The following is a 16,533-nucleotide window of genomic DNA, read 5'->3' on the forward strand; positions in this document are numbered from 1 at the left end:
TTTTGCAATAATGGTTCACATTTTGTTCCGGGGTGTTTTTTTTTAAAGTGGGGGGCATAGGTGACAGGAGGGAAAAGGAAGCAGGGGCGGAGATGTTGTCTTTGACTTAGTCAGACTCTGCAACATAGTATATTGGCTGTGTAATATACCTGAAGTTGTTTTGTTAGTACTGTGGATAAATCTGAGTTAAATCAGACAGAACCCTGAAGGTTTGAATCATTTATAGACAGCAGCTAATTCCTTTTCTTATGCCAGATTCAATTTTCTTAAAACCCTTCAGAAAATTCTTATAAGCAGTGTTCTTTTCCTCCTCTGTTCCTTTTGAAGGCAGAACAACCTTTTGCTTCCCCCTTCTCACCAAGTGCTTCAAGATTCAGTGCTTTAGTTGACATAGAAGAGAGCCTTACTGACCTTTGCAAGGATGGTAGGTTGAACAGAACCTGCTAATCCTAGTATAAATATGCAGGCCTTGTTAGAAATAATTCCTTTGATGTCTCCATTTTGGAATGTTGCTGTTTTGGGGATGAGCAACTACAATCTGCAGCCCAAAGAAAAATGAAACTTCCTGTTTGTTAGAAATGTGAGCATCTTCTGTGAGAACCACGGAACACTGTTTTTCTGTAATAACTTGATTGTTTTTTTTAAAAAAAAACTATTGTCAACCCCAGAATATTTGGATTGTGCCTGGTTATCTGGTTGTGGTAGGGTGTGTGTGTTTTTGTGTGTGTGAATCTTTCTCCTTAGCCTCAACATTGAACATCTCTGCACTAAATGTTGATTTGGTGGAAGCTGTCGGCAAGCAGCTAGATTCTTTACTAGTGAGAACACACTTGACTGAACAGGTTTTATGAGGACAGTGTCAGCTAAAGGATGGCTGATAGGTAAAATCTGGACTTTCCTGTCAGCTTCCCTATAGTTGTTTTAATGCTATAGTTTAATGCTATAGTTGTCTGAGATGCTTGTGTGGCTCAAATTGGAGACTAAAATTATTGATGTGTGGTACTCAGCAAATCCTCCAAAACCCTGTATCTCCTCCCCTGCCTTATTTGTACCCCTTCTACTTTTTTCAAAGTTAAAATGTTCCCCTTTTAGCAGTTTGTATCATTAGATTTCTATTTAATCACATGCAAAGTACTTGGGATTATTACATCACCAAGGTTAAAAATGTTATGGCATATGAACTGTGAAGTTATCTCTGGTTCCCACAGCATTAACCCTGCTGTATTATGCAGATGTACAGTAGAAATAAATGTCCTTGCAAAATGTATTTCTGTGTCTGGCTAGATATGCCCTGAGGAAAGTGCATTACAAGAAATGCTGTGGTGAAGATGATGTAATAATCTGTTTTATTGGTTGGCTGGGCTGTTACAGAAAACTCTCATGGGTTGCGTGCCTGCTTTTAATATTGGCTAATGTTCCTGATGGCCTGCAGAATGGGATCCTGATCATATGTGACTTGAATCGTAGTTGTCAGAGGTAACACTGGAATAATCAGTTCAGTGAAACAGAGGCCATTATCGACAGGAATGGATTGTGCAGCATATGCTTCATAGAATGGAGAGAAATAATTATTGTCACTGTCAAATAATTATTGGCAGCAAGGGGCCATAGCTCACTGGTAAAAACATATGCTTTAATAATAACACGAGATGAACTCTGCTGGACCAGACAAAAGTCCTATCTAGTTCAGCAGTATGTTCCCACATTGGCCAACCAGATGCTTAAGGGAAACCCACAAGCAGCACATGAATACAATAGACCCCTACCACTCATTTTCATAGCAACTGGCTTTCAGGAGCATGCTGCCTCTGATACTGGAGATGATATACAGCCATCATAACTACAGTCCATTGATAGTCTTGTTGCCCATGAACCTGTCTCCTCCCCTTTTAAAGCCATCCATGTTGATCACCATTGCTACATCTTGTGGAAGCAAATCCCATAATTCTAACTGTGTACTTTGTGAAGTATTTGTTTGGTCTGTCCTGAATCTCCCACTGTTCAGTTTCACTGGATGGCACCACACCATTTGTAATTTTATATAGAGACCCTTTCTATGTAGAAGCTCCCAAGTTCAGTCTCTTGCATTTCAATCTATAAGGATACCGGGTAAAAGAAAGAACCTTGGTTCAGGGCCAGGGTGCAGCAGTCTGATGTGAGCTGGGTGCTGGGAACCAGCAGTCATGGGAAGGAAACAGGAGTCTGGGCTGAAGAGCAAATCACGGCCGAAGGGAACAATGAAAATATATAGAAACATGCCAGAGCTTAGGAAGACCTTGGTGACTGAGCAGGGCTTAACTCATGGATAGGGAACCTGCTGTTCTCAGTTGTTCTTAGACTCCATGACCAGTGGCCAGGGATGTGGTCCATAGACATCTGGAGGGCCATCCCATCTCTGGCCCAGGAAGTTCTCTTAGGGCAGGCATCCCCAACCTTCAGCCCTCCAGATGTTTTGGACTACAATTCCCATCATCCCTGACCACTGGTCTTGTTAGCTAGGGATCATGGGAGTTGTAGGCCAAAACATCTGGAGGGCCGCAGGTTGGGGATGCCTTAGAGTCAGGGCCAGCCAAATACATTTTCTCACCTGAGGCAAATAAGGAAATGGCAGACTCCTGGGAATTGTAGGTTGTTTTCTTAAGAATACAGGAAGTGGGACTGAACAGGGTGGGGGTGACCTCCCGTGGGGACCTCTTTCTCTCCCCCATTCTTTCATCTCTCCCTGCCCAACCTGGCCCATCTTGGGGATAATGGGAAAGGAGTGAGGGGGAGAGAAGTGGGGCAGTAGCAGTAGTGGCAGCTCCTAAGGTCTGGCCCAAAATGGCCTGCTGCAGTTGTCTGAGAGGGAGGGGTGGGTAGGACAAGGCGAGAGAATGAAAGGGTTCTGGAAAGGGCTGCTGGTTGGTGACAAGGCTACAAGACGGCTAGAGTTGCTGACAGCTGCCGCTTGGCATGGCAGCATGTTGGGGGGAAACGAAAGACCACTGTCCGCTGCTGAGCTTGCTGTGAGACTGAGCTGGCAGGGCAGGGAGAGGTAACTGCACAGTCAGATCTACTGTTGGAGGAGCGGGCCAGAACCACGGCTGCTCAGTGGAAGTGCTGAGGAGTCAGGAGCCGGTTTAGGCTCCTGCCTCTCGCTAACTGCCACCAATAAAACAGCCAAAGGAGCCACACACTCAAAGAAAGCACAGACACGGAAACTACACACTCAAGGAGAGGAGGGGGGGGGGACGGCAAAAGGGAAAGAAAAGGAAACAGGAGGCAGTGAATAAAGGACTCATGTGCTCACCACAATATTGTGAAGTAATCAGGGAGAGTAAAGTTAATTCGGTCCACTCCAGGTGGTGACAGTAGTTGCTATCTTGTCCATTCATGTGCTGCCATGGGCCTTCCCAGACCCACCCTGCCTTCCTTGAAGGCTGCTGAAATGCTTCCTCAGCTGCCAGCTTGCTTTCCTGGGTGAAGAAAGCTGATGTAATACTGGCTTCCACACCTTTATCCTACGGCTTTCCCCAGCCCTAATTGTCTAGGGAAATTCTGTCTATGTTTAAGGCTGTTGTGGTATTGAGAATTGCTGTTGAGCTGTTGCAGCATTTTGGGGTGCTACTGTGACAGTCCTGCAAGAAACCAAGCACGCACATGACAGTGTGGGATTAGACATCCTTAAAGTGATTTTGTTTGGAGGCTGAAATTGAAGCATCTCTGCAGCTGAAATGGTTATTCCTTTTATGGAAAGTCTTGAGCTGCAAATAAAAGCAGTGCTTGCTTAGCATTCTTAGGAAATGAGAGATCCTACCAAAGCCCATTTGTAGCTCTTGGAGATTTTTGGGCTTCAAAACAAGCCCACTGCAAGGCAGAAGAGGTTTTGGCTTTCCACATGGCTGACTGAAACACTTAGGAATTGTGAGGAGCAGCTAACATATTTAACGAGGCTCAGTGTTCTTCTGTGCAGGGTGAATTGATTCAGACCAAAGTGATTTAAATCAGCAAGATATAAGGCTAATTATCATTGATTTTAAATTGAGTTTCCTGTTGATGCTACTTCATATACTTCCTAAACTGGACCTCAAAACTGGCCACTATGCAGCGTTAATTTACAACTAGAGAATTATTTACACTGTTTCATTCTTAGAACAGCGGCTTAGCATTTTTCACACTGTACACATCTTGTATGTGAAAGATCATGTCGTGGCTGACATTATTATGTCCAGTAATAGTGTTGCCTGAGTAGATATGTGGACATATCTGTGCTTGCTCCAGGGTCTGATCCCTATATTTGTGTCTATTGTAGCTGGTAAGCAGCTGTTTTAGGGTGGGGTGGGGGCTGTCTCTAAGAAAATGCTTCCCTACCACCAAAGGCCTGGGTGAAGAAGATATAATTACCCAGGATAAGCTGTTGATCATTGATACATTGGGGTGATTTAGATGGACAACAAATGGCTCTGTCACCTTCTCTTCCAGGGCTGTCCTGTAATACAGTGGTACCTCTAGTTAGGAACTTAATTTGTTCTGGAGGTCTGTTCTTAACCTGAAACTGTTCTTAACTAGAGGCGTGCTTTCGCTAATGGGGCCTCTTGCTACTGCTGCGTCGCTGGCACACGATTTCCATTCTCACCCTGGGGCAAAGTTCTCAGTTCGAGGTAACTCTTCCAGGTTAGTGGAGTTACCTGAAGCATTTGTAACCTGAGGTGTTTGTAACTCGAGGTACCACTGTAGGTTGTTCCTGAGTTATCAGTCAGGTCGTCTTGTCATGATGTAAATCCCTAACTTGTGAGTCTTTGTCAGTCAGAAACAGATGCAGTTCTGCCATGGGGCATGGCTGCAGACAATGGATTATGTAGGGTATGCTTAGTGCCCTGTATGTCGTCTTGCTTCCTGTCTCTCCAGCAGCAGCTCTAGATGCTTGACACCAGTGAGATGGGAAATAAAGGTTGCATTTCTTTTGTGCCTTCCATTTGGAATATTTGAAACCTCAAAATGTGGGTGTCATTCTTACGATGAAAGCTCAAGGGCTGTAGGGGGCAGAGATCTCTCCCACTCCATGCTGTTGTCTTTTATATATATTTACATGATCATGCATCAAAAACACAAGCATTGTGAAATGATTCAAATTGCAACACTGCTGAAATTCGATAGATGATACTTTTGTGTCTATAGGATTCCAGGATGTTTTGTTTACTATGAATAAAAGAGAAGCAGGAGAAATTCTTTGATTGCTATTTATAGAAGAAAAGCACAAGGCATACTTTGTAATTTGATTCAAAGTTGCAGTTTTGAACTTCCTCTTCTGTTAACATTAAATAATCACTTAAGTCCACAACTTATCACAGCAATGAAAATGTTAATAGCATTAACTGATGAGAGATGTCTAAAACATTAAAATGCTGCAAAGGAAACAAACCCTTGGTGACATGCCTCTTTAACCAAAATGGTTAAAACCTTCAGAATATCCAGACTATCACCAGAATTGGTGTCTCTCTTTTCAGTCATGGACAGGCAGCTCATTTCAAATTACTTCTGTTTCTGAAACAAGACACACCATTTCATCTGCAAACTAGATGAGGTGGTAATTGGACTCTTTTAAATTCTTGACTCAGTTTTGTTAACTCTTCTAAAGTGGAGCTGTACATAGTGCAGATGAAAGGGAGGATCAAGGAAATCATGTTTGTGGAAAGAACAAGAATTCTTAAATTGTGGCTGACAGTATTCACAATCCCAGATGGCATCCAATGACAAGTCGAATATGGATGTAGTGAAGAGGAGCAATGTCCCAAAGGCCACCCATTACATTTCACAACTAAGCAAGGATTTGATCTTGCCTTCCGCCATTTCAGCCCACTGCGCACTCTCCTAATTCACTGACAAACATTTTCACCTTAAACATTCCAATATACCATCAATTAAACGGCAAACCATAGTGTCCTTTTTACTTTCCTGCTTCCCCACGGCTCCCTTTATGTATATGTGTGTGTGTGTATTACTCTCTCTCTCTCTCTCTTGCAATTTTAACTTACACTCCTTTGTCCCCCCCCCCCCCAGGTTCCTGCCACGGGCGTATTGTGAAGGTGCCTGCAGGTCCTCTAGTGCGAGTTGAGAGCACAGAGGTGGTGATTCCATGCAACGTTAGTCAATATGAAGGACCCAGCGAGCAGAACTTTGACTGGGAGTTCTCTAGAATCTCTGCTCCGGACTCTAGATTTGTACAAGTAGTGAGTACTTGGGACCCTTGGTTCACGTCTCAGGAGTATGAAGATCGGGTTGACGGTAAAGAGATCACGTTGAGGCGAAACAGCAACAACTCTGTGGAACTCGTGATTGGAAACATCCGCCCCGCTGACCAAGGGATGTACCGATGCACAACGCCCAGCACAGATTCTGTCGTTCAGGGAAATTACAATGCTGTAGTCGAAGTCAAAGGTACTTCTAAAGGGTGAGGGGTATTTACAATTGGTATTGGGTCTTAGTGTAATTTTGCAAGCGATATGTGAAATGGCTGGAGTAGATGCAATCTAGCCAAATACACTTTTGTCTAACCTGAAGGTAGACAGTGCCCCATGTCCCATTGGTGCCATAGCACTGTCCTGTGTTTGCTTAATTGAAGCAGTGGGTTGGTGACTATCTCAATAGGATCAGTTGAATTTATAAAACAAAGCAAAATGCTCAGAATAGCTCCTGTTATATTCCAGTCTCCCCCACCCTTCTTCGCTGACATTTGTTTCTAAACAAAGCATACTGGAAGGGGAAGTTTCTCTGCTAATAGATTTACTTGAAGAGGTAATTGTGGGTGGAGGTCTTTCTGAAGCTGAATAATTGATTGAGTTAAGGGAGAAAGTGTGGTGTGTGAAAACACTTTTTTGCTCATGTTTTCCAATGTGAGTGATTTGTTTTGGCTCAGCGTGCTCATTATGCTGCATAATTAGTCATCTCTTTCATGACAATCTACCACAGCTTGACTCTGTTTCATCGTTGCTTTATGTAAAGCCATTTATTATAACCCACACGCTTGATAACTTTCTTTTCTCCGAATAGTGATTGCGGATGGCTTAACCGTTGGTAGATCAACAGCCCGCTCCACATCTACTTGGAACTTATCGGAAGGAGATGCGTTTCAGTTGCGCTGCTCAGCGTCCACCAATTCTTCAGAACACACACATCTGCACGTGTCTTGGGAATTCAGAAACGGGTTTGCCTGGCAAGAAATTCTCTCCTTGACGCATGAGGGCAAGTTCCAGCCTGGTTCAGAGTATAACGAGCGCTATATCAGTGGAGATGTGCGTTTAGATGCCATGGCCAATGACATTTACCGCTTGTCTGTGTCCCAAGCTCTTCCAACAGATGAAGGTGCCTATAGGTGTCGAGTGAGTGAATGGGTTAAAGGTGCAGATGCTTCATGGCAGAAGATCCAAGAGAAGGCTGTGGATATAGCAAATGTGGTGGTGCAGCCAACAGGTGAGCATGCAGATTCATGAAATGATGTTGCCTGTATCAGCATCTATGCTGTAACACCATTGTGGCTGTGGGACAGAATGTGCAGGCCACCAACATTTGGTGTAAAGCCATAGTGGCTTCCCCCTTGAGTATCTCAGCACAGTATATAACATAGTAACAGTGTATACTTTCCTCAGTAGATGTGTTAGATACGTTGTGAAGGCACTGCAAATAAGAACTTAGATAGTTGTATTTTCTTTGAATACCTACTGCATAGGTGTGTTTGGAATCTATTTAAAACCTAGGCTTCATAACAGAGGACTCTTTTCTTTTTCAGTAGTTTGTATAGGATATTTGTGTAAAAGGTCTTGTTACCTGGCTTTGGGGATTGCCTAGGGCTAAAGGAGAATTTAAATCTACAGTTGTTTTAAGTTCGCAACTTTCGCCCCAATAGCTTAGCTACTAGACAGTAGTCTTTAAATGACTGTTCCCCTTCCTTTGTTTAAATATACCTGTGTGCAATGCATGTGCTTTGAAGGATCATGCCAGGCTGCAAAATGTATACAGTGGTAATTTTGGAGAAGGAAGAATAAGCAAGTTGGCTTCTTGGCGGCAAAATGAAATTATATGTTTTTGCAAGTATGCTCATACTGGACTTGGAATCCTTTAATCACCACACAGAGAATTTGAAAATGCCACAACAATCATTCAGATGTGGTTCAGTTCTTCATAGCAGTTAGCTTGTAAAATCTGATTTGTACTCCTTTGGGAGTGTGTCTTGGCTTTAGGTGTATTCATTATGAGAAACAACATCTCTGTGATGGTGAGAGACCCCCTTGATCTTCCCTGTGCTTGAAGTCATAATGCCTGTTATGTTGGAGTAGGTAGGCATGTGAGGTGTTTTTTTCCCCCGGGAGGATTAATTGTATGTAGCAAAATGTAGAGCCACTTGGAACACCTTCTGTTGGAACGATGTTATAGCTAGACGTAAATTGTGTGAAGCTGGATTGACAGTGAATTTGATTAGAAAAAATTGTTGTGTCCTTGCATATCCATGCACAAGGCAAAGCTAGCTGGTTTTTTATTCTAAGAAAACTGAAATTGCACAATGATTTGCTTCAGAACATAGAATTAGATAAGTAGTGAAACTTGGAAAAAAAAGTTCACTGCCTGTTTTTCTATAGTTCAGCAATAATATATGTGAGCTTTGCCTGTAAATATGTAGGCCACTAATTAAAGAAGCAGGCAGTAGAAGCCAACAGTTATGCTACCTGCTGTATTAAAGAGTTGAAAATAACACTTTTTTGTCTTGCTTCCCTCCTGCCAAAAGCTTTAGGTGTGTTCATCACCAGAAGCAATGTATCTGTGACAGAGGGGGACTCCCTTGACCTTACCTGCAACTTCACAACAGACAGAAGTGGTATTTTCCAAGCAGAGGTCAGGTGGTACTTCAGTGAATCACCTGATAGCACCATGGCAGAAGCTCAGGTTTTGCTAAGTGCAGACCGTGATTCTGTTGTTAGTGATTCTACCCTCATCAGCCTCAGCCATGTGGATCGGAGTTCTTACCACCTATTGGTACGTGATGTGAGCACTGAAGATTCTGGTTACTACTACTGCCAAGCAACTCTCTGGGTGCCACAGCACAATGGTAGCTGGCACAAGGTAGCAGAGAGGACATCTGTGCCTGTCACTGTGGAGGTGTTGGCATTAGGTGAGTAGCTGGGTGGTGATGCTATAAAGTTGATGGATAATTTTTCTTGTGTAATGATAGGGAACCTGTGACCCTCCAGAGGCGGTGTGCTTTGAACTTGCATCAGTCCCTGCCAGTATGACCCAGTGGCAAAGTGATAATGGCAGCTGTAGTCCCAACAACCTTTGGAGGTCCACAAGTTTTCTATCCGGGGTTTATACCACAATATGGAAGTGAACAGAAAATGGCATTCAATAGGAGTGATCCCTCCTGCCCTGGACTCTGTGTTGGAAGAAAATTATGTAGTTCTTAAAAATGCTAAACCCTTTTAAGACTGACCAGTTCATGCTCAATGGTGGTGTGTCCAACATGGTCTCTTAACTATACCAGCCATCCTGGGCTTTTTTCATGACTGGCCATGGATGCCTTTTTGTGTCTAATGTGTCAGTCCTGAGAAAACATTTTAAAATGAAACGTTTGTTCTAATCAAATGTGGCTCTTTAACTTGACTTAAAAGAACACAAAGATGGAATAGTCTTAATATTTAAAGTGATCCCTGTCTTGGAAGAGAGAGGGGACATTCAAAAGCTTTCAACAAGCCCAAAGGTGGTGTTGGTGGGATATATAAGCTGGAAATCCCCACAGGACCTGCCATGACATAAAACAGACTTATGCGGTGCTGGTTGTTGTTAAGTCTCGGTCTTCTTTAGCAGCCTGCCTGAAAATACATGGGCTGCCATCCTCTGTAGCAATGTAATTTTTCCCATTAGTCATCCAAAGAGAAAATTCAAAATTGTTCAGTTTTTTTAGCTAGAAATGTTACGTACTGTTTTAAGTTCTTCTTTTAAAAAAAACCAAAATAAAATGTGTTTGCTCCAAAGACAAGAGACAGGAAGGGAAACAACTGATAAATAAAAATATAGTCAAATGCACACTTGTTCTGAAGGCCACATCTATAGTTTCTATCAGGAAGATAGTATCGTTTGGCAAAGCTGTATAGTAGAATCTGGCCTCAGGTAGTCCAGCGACTCATCTAGACACCTTCTTGTGCTCTGATTTGTTGTTCTTGAGTGTGGCTTGGACGACTGGACTAATCCCACAGTCACTACTATAATGGTTCTTTCAGACCCGTTGGCAGATCTGCCAGATTTCCTTGGGGAAATCCTAAGAATAATATAGATCACTTTCTATTATTTAATGGACATTATATCATATGGAAAGATTAGGAGGTGAACCAGAAGTTTGTCTAGACAAAAACAGTGTTTTTCACTTTTCCTTACCCCAATATTCTGCTTTGACTTTATGGAGAACTGTGTTTTCACTAACTCTGTTTTCCTGGCTGAACTCTTAAGCTACTGAGATCTGCTTTTTATGCAGATGTTCTAGGAAATGAGCATCCAGGCAGGAGAGATATGGAAAACTGAAACCCTAGCACAAATTTCTAAAGAACCATGTTGTTCTGTAGAGTTTGCCTTGACGTGTCAGCATCTCTTAGAGGATAATTTAAAAAATTAAGTTTCTGGCTTTTGACTTTGCAATTAGGAGCCAGATGATTCTTGACAGCCTTTCAAGCAGTGGGAGCAAGCATTTCTACTTATACTCTGCTGAAATTCAAGCATTGTGCATATACACTTCTGAATGCTATCGTAGCACAATCGGAGAGCTGGTTGATGGTAACCCAGTCCTGACAGCCACAGCATCTCTTGTACTTCAGAGAGCCAAGACAGCTGAAAATCCACTTCTGCAGTATTTGTACAATCCAATTTTAAACATGTTTATCTGCAAGTAAATCTCTTTGGCTGCGTTACCGTTTAATAGCAAGCCCAAGAGTATAAGCTGATAACAAATAATGGTGTAAGCCCGGCTAGTGATGTTGGTTTGTTTGGGCAATGCAGACCACAACCTTGGATTTGGATGAAACTAAGCCAGCTGCCTTTTTATTATTTGTTTCTCTGCTCTCAAGGACTAGAATAGTGAAACAGCCCTTGTGCACTACCTAGCATGGTTTATGAAACTTCAGTTAGTATTTAGCGCTATGTGTAAATGCAGCCATTGAGTTCAATAGGCTGATAGGTTAGTTTAGAATTATAGCCTTAGAGGAAGGAGAATAAGCTGTGCAAGTTTTGAAAGGAAAGGAAAGGAAATCTCAAGATGGCCTAATGATTTCCATCCTGCTTGCTGTAGGCCTAATTATGATAGAGAGCTTATCTCTTATTCTTCTCATCCAACAGACATCCCACCGAATGCAACTAAACAGAGAGGTGCCACTGATTCTGTACACTCAGTGTACTTCTGTTACCATAATAATAATAATAATAATAATAATAATAATAATAATTTATTATTTGTACCCCGCCCATCTGGCTGGGTTTCCCCAGCCACTCTGGGCGGCTTCCATAGAAGCAAAAATACAGTAAAATATCACAGATTAAAAACTTCCCTGAACAGTGCTGCCTTAAGATGTCTTCTAAATGTCAGGTAGTTATTTATCGCTTTGACATCTGATGGGAGGGCGTTCCACAGGGCGGGCGCCACTACCGAGAAGGCCCTCTGCCTGGTTCCCTGTAGCTTTGCTTCTCGCAATGAGGGAACCGCCAGAAGGCCCTCGGCGCTGGACCTCAGCGTCCGGGCAGAACGATGGGGGTGGAGACGCTCCTTCAGGTATACTGGGCCGAGGCCGTTTAGGGCTTTAAAGGTCAACACCAGCACTTTGAATTGTGCTCGGAAACGTACTGGGAGCCAATGTAGGTCTTTCAAGACTGGTGTTATGTGGTCTCGGCGGCCGCCCCCAGTCACCAGTCTAGCTGCTGCATTCTGGATTAGTTGTAGTTTCCGAGTCACCTTCAAAGGTAGCCCCACGTAGAGCGCATTGCAGTAGTCCAAGCGGGAGATAACTAGAGCATGCACCACTCTGGCGAGACAGTCCGTGGGCAGGTAGGGTCTCAGCCTGCGTACCAGGTGGAGTTGGTAGACAGCTGCCCTGGATACAGAATTGACCTGCGCCTCCATGGACAGCTGTGAGTCCAAAATGACACCCAGGCTGCACACCTGGTCCTTCAGGGGCACAGTTACCCCATTCAGGACCAGGGAATCCTCCACACCAGCCCGCCCACTGTCCCCCAAAAACAATACTTCTGTCTTGTCAGGATTCAACTTCAATCCATTAGCCGCCATCCATCCTCCAACCGCCTCCCGGCACTCACACAGGACCTTCACCGCCTTCACTGGTTCTCATTTGAAAGAGAGGTAGAGCTGGGTATCATCTGCATATTGATGGACACCCAGTCCAATTCCCCTGATGATCTCTCCCAGTGGCTTCATATAGATGTTAAAAAGCATGGGGGAGAGGACGGAACCCTGAGGCACCCCACAAGTGAGGGCCATGGGGTCTGAACACTCATCCCCCACCACCACTTTCTGAACACGGCCCAGGAGGAAGGAGAGAAACCACTGTATAACAGTGCCCCCAGCTCCCAGCCCCTCTAGACGGTCCAGAAGGATGTTATGGTCGATTGTATCAAAGGCTGCTGAGAGATCCAGCAGAACCAGGAAACAACTCTCACCTTTGTCCCTAGCTCGCCGGAGATCATCAACCAGCGCGACCAAGGCAGTTTCAGTCCCATGGTGAGGCCTGAATCCCGCTTGGAAGGGATCCAAATGGTCCGCATCCTCCAGGCGTGCCTGGAGTTGTTCAGCAACCACGCGCTCAATCACCTTGCCCAAGAATGGAAGATTTGAGACTGGGCGATAGTTGGCCATACTGGCCGGGTCTAAAGATGGTTTTTTAAGAAGCGGTTTAATGACTGCCTCTTTCAGTGGATCTGGGAATGTTCCCTCACAGAGGGAAGCATTCACCACCCCGCAGAGCCCATCGCCCAGCCCTTCCCGGCTTGCTTTTATTAGCCAGGATGGGCAAGGATCAAGGAGACAGGTGGTTGGTTTCACGCGTCCAAGCAGCCTGTCCACATCCTCGGGGGTAACGGATTGAAATTGATTCCATGCAACTTGACCAGACAGAGCTCTAGCACTCTCCCGCCCCGGCCCTGCTCCCACGGTGGTGTCTAGCTCCTTCCGAATATGAGTGATTTTATCTGCAAAAAACTTTGCAAAATCGTTGCAGGAGATCTTGGGGTCTTTACAAGGCCCCGGTGGTAAAGGTGGTTCCGTTAAATTGCAAACCACCTGAAAGAGTCTCCTGCTATTATTTTCTGCAGATGCAATAGAGGCGGTGAAGAAAGTCTTCTTCGCCGTCGCTATCGCCACTTGGTAGGCTCGACGTTGAGCTCTAACCTGTGTCCGGTCAGATTCGGAGTGAGTTTTCTGCCACTGACGCTCTAGCCGTCTCAGCGATTGTTTCATCGCCCTCAGCTCCGAAGAAAACCGCGGGGCTGTCCGGGCTCCATGCAATCGGAGAGGGCGCTTCAGAGCCAGACAGTCGATAGCCCTGGTTAACTCCGCATTCCAGCGGGCCACCAGGGAATCAGCTGAAAGGCCATCAACATGGGCTAAAGCATCCCCTACCACTCTCTGGAAACCATTTGGATCCATTAAGTGGCGGGGGCGGACCATCCGAATTGGTCTCACCTCCCTGCAGAGGGGAAGGGTCGCGGAGAAGTCCAGTTGCACCAGGAAGTGATCTGACCATGGCACTTCTTTTGTTTCACTTTTACTTAGTGTCAGATCACCCACGTCACTAGAGGTGAACACCAGGTCTAAGGCATGTCCATGACTATGAGTTGGGCCAAACTTATTCAGGGACAGCCCCATGGAGGCCATGCTTTCCACGAAGTCCCGAGCGGCCCCTTGTAAGGTCGTGTCGGCATGGATGTTAAAATCCCCTAGGACAACCAAACTAGGTGTCTCCAGGAGAAAATCCGCCACGACCTGAAGCAGTTCGGACAGGGAATCCTTGGTGCAGCGGGGAGGTCGGTACACCAAAAGGAATCCTGTACTGCCCCTATTGCCCAACTTCCAGAACATGCACTCAGAGAACTGGATCTTCCCAGTAGGACGCCTGGTGCAAGCTAGTGACTTCCTAAAAATCACTGCAACCCCCCCTCCCCACCCACATGACCTGGGTTGCTGTGCGTAAGAGAAACCTGGTGGGCAAGCAGCGGCAAGGACAGGCCCATCTGCTTCCTCCAACCAGGTCTCTGTCACACATGCCAGGTCAAATCCTCCATCCACAATCAAGTCGTGGATGGCAGTGGTTTTATTCATCATTGACCTGGCATTGCACAGCAACACTTTCAGGTCATGTGGGTTTCCCCTGTTGATTCCAGTATCCATCCGGTCAAGGCCAGACCCGGAGGCAGGGATAGTCTTCAAACAACGACTAAACCTGCCTCCTCGGTAATGACATGGTCTGGTCTTAGCGTAACTCTGCCTCCTGCCCATGATCACCGAGATCGGATGTCCCAGTGCTTCCCCCCCTGTGGAACTTGTCCCAGCCATCGTGTTGGCTGGGGAGCCACTCCCAGGCAGCCCTGATCCCACCCCTTAAAAACAAAACACAAACTATACAGAACCAATAAAACAACAACAACAAAAAGGAACAGAACAATTATACTAAAATTAATCCCCAAACCAACTATCCATCCCATCCACCCACCCCCAACAAAGGAAAAAAGGGAAAAAAGGAATAAAAATTTAAATTGCCACCGACTGCTTGAGGACATTTTAAAGCACATTAACCACCTGGAACAGGGAAGCAATGGCAGAACACTTCCCACACTTCCCCAAAAGTTTGTTCCAAATAAGGGCCTGGGCCACGCCCCCTGGGCCAGTTGGAAAAGGCCCTGGAAGGGAGCAGGCCCTGCAGTCCTCACCCAGCCGATGGTCCGAGGCTTCCCCGCAGCAGGAGTCCCTTTATAGCTGGGAGAGAGGGCCTGGGCCACGCCCCCTGGGCCAGTTGGAAAAGGCCCTGGAAGGGAGCAGGCCCTGCAGTCCTCACCCAGCCGATGGTCCGAGGCTTCCCCGCAGCAGGAGTCCCTTTATAGCTGGGAGAGAGGGCCTGGGCCACGCCCCCTGGGCCAGTTGGAAAAGGCCCTGGAAGGGAGCAGGCCCTGCAGTCCTCACCCAGCCGATGGTCCCAATATACCAATATTATCTGGAAAGCATCCATAGCTTTAAAAGCTGCCTTGAATAGGGTGCCTCTTTTCTGCATTGAAAGTATTCGGTTGGTCACTGGGAATTTCTTAGCCTTTGCATCCCAAATTACCGTATTTTTTGCTCTATAAGACTCACTTCTTCCCTCCTAAAAAGTATGGGGAAATGTGTGTGCGTCTTATGGAGCGAATGCAGGCTGCGCAGCTATCCCAGAAGCTAGAACAGCAAGAGGGATTGCTGCTTTCACTGTGCAGTGATCCCTCTTGCTGTTCTGGCTTCTGAGATTCAGAATATTTTTTTTCTTGTTTTCCTCCTCCAAAAACTAGGTGCGTCTTGTGGTCAGGTGCGTCTTATAGAGCGAAAAATACGGTAGTAATTATTTTGATGCAGGTTAAGGGGGAGGAGCAAAATGTTTTTCAAATGATCTTACATTGCCTGCGGGTGGGAAAAGCAGGAGAGGAATTCTCATCTGTAGTACATAAACTGCATCCAAAATTCAACAGCAGCCCCCTCCTACTTGATTGAAGTTTGAGAGCTTGGCAGGGTATTAAGTCGTTGAACTGTCAGCAAGGCTGTTCTTTGACAGCTGACAAGAGTGCAGGAATGAGGCTTATCCAGCAAGCCTTTTATTCCTTCCTGCTAAATCCTCTGTCTGAGAGTCAGTGTGAAGAGACTAGCTGGAGCACTCCTGTCAAAGCCAAAACTTGCCCCAGCCATCCTATTCCCTATAGGTCTTGCAAATGCTGGATATGATTAGCTGACATCCCATTTACCTTCAACTTTCTTCTATTTCCTAATGAGGACATGAAAATGTTGTTGGTGCTTCTGTTTGGAAGCAAGCTGCTCCAGTGAATTATGTGGGCTGGTTCAGATTATCATATACCATTATGCTGAGCCAAGAACAAGCCTTTTGGCCACACATGAGCAGCTCTTTTGCTCCTCCCTTCCCGCTAACAAACCAGGGAGACGTTGATTAACTATTGCTTCCTATATCAGCCAAACCAGGAAATTAATTGTTGTGGAACAAGTAAGGGTATCAATCCAACTTCAAACTAAGTTTTCATATCCTGGCTTGTTCAGAAACTGTTAACCATAGTTTCCTTGTTTGGACAAAATAGTAAACTGTAGCAAAGCAGGGAGCAAGGGAACTGTGTGTGCATCCATAAGCCTCATTCAGATCTTGACATTAAGGTGAGGTAGGATTGGCCAACCCAGCCCTTTTTGTGGCTCATTAACTAGCTTTCCCTCCATGACCTTTATAAATATTGGTAGTGCATTGTATTCCTTCTTTTCTGGGATCCTAA

The 16,533-nt window shown here is 45.2% G+C and overlaps 1 protein-coding gene across 2 annotated transcripts in view; it reads left to right on the forward strand.

Annotated features, from left to right (window-relative positions):
• The window catches only part of PTGFRN (prostaglandin F2 receptor inhibitor), an 86,577-nt gene that overhangs the window by 24,029 nt on the left and 46,015 nt on the right, over positions 1 to 16,533 (forward strand). For both annotated transcript variants that reach the window (XM_081002827.1, XM_081002828.1), the window contains exons 2-4: positions 6,040 to 6,417; positions 7,030 to 7,449; positions 8,759 to 9,142. In XM_081002827.1, the coding sequence (XP_080858953.1) occupies positions 6,040 to 6,417; positions 7,030 to 7,449; positions 8,759 to 9,142 (1,182 nt within the window). The remainder of the gene's footprint in view (positions 1 to 6,039; positions 6,418 to 7,029; positions 7,450 to 8,758; positions 9,143 to 16,533) is intronic.

This window comes from Podarcis pityusensis, assembly GCF_964106645.2.
Source record: "Podarcis pityusensis genome assembly, chromosome: 4".
Taxonomy (NCBI): domain Eukaryota; kingdom Metazoa; phylum Chordata; class Lepidosauria; order Squamata; family Lacertidae; genus Podarcis; species Podarcis pityusensis.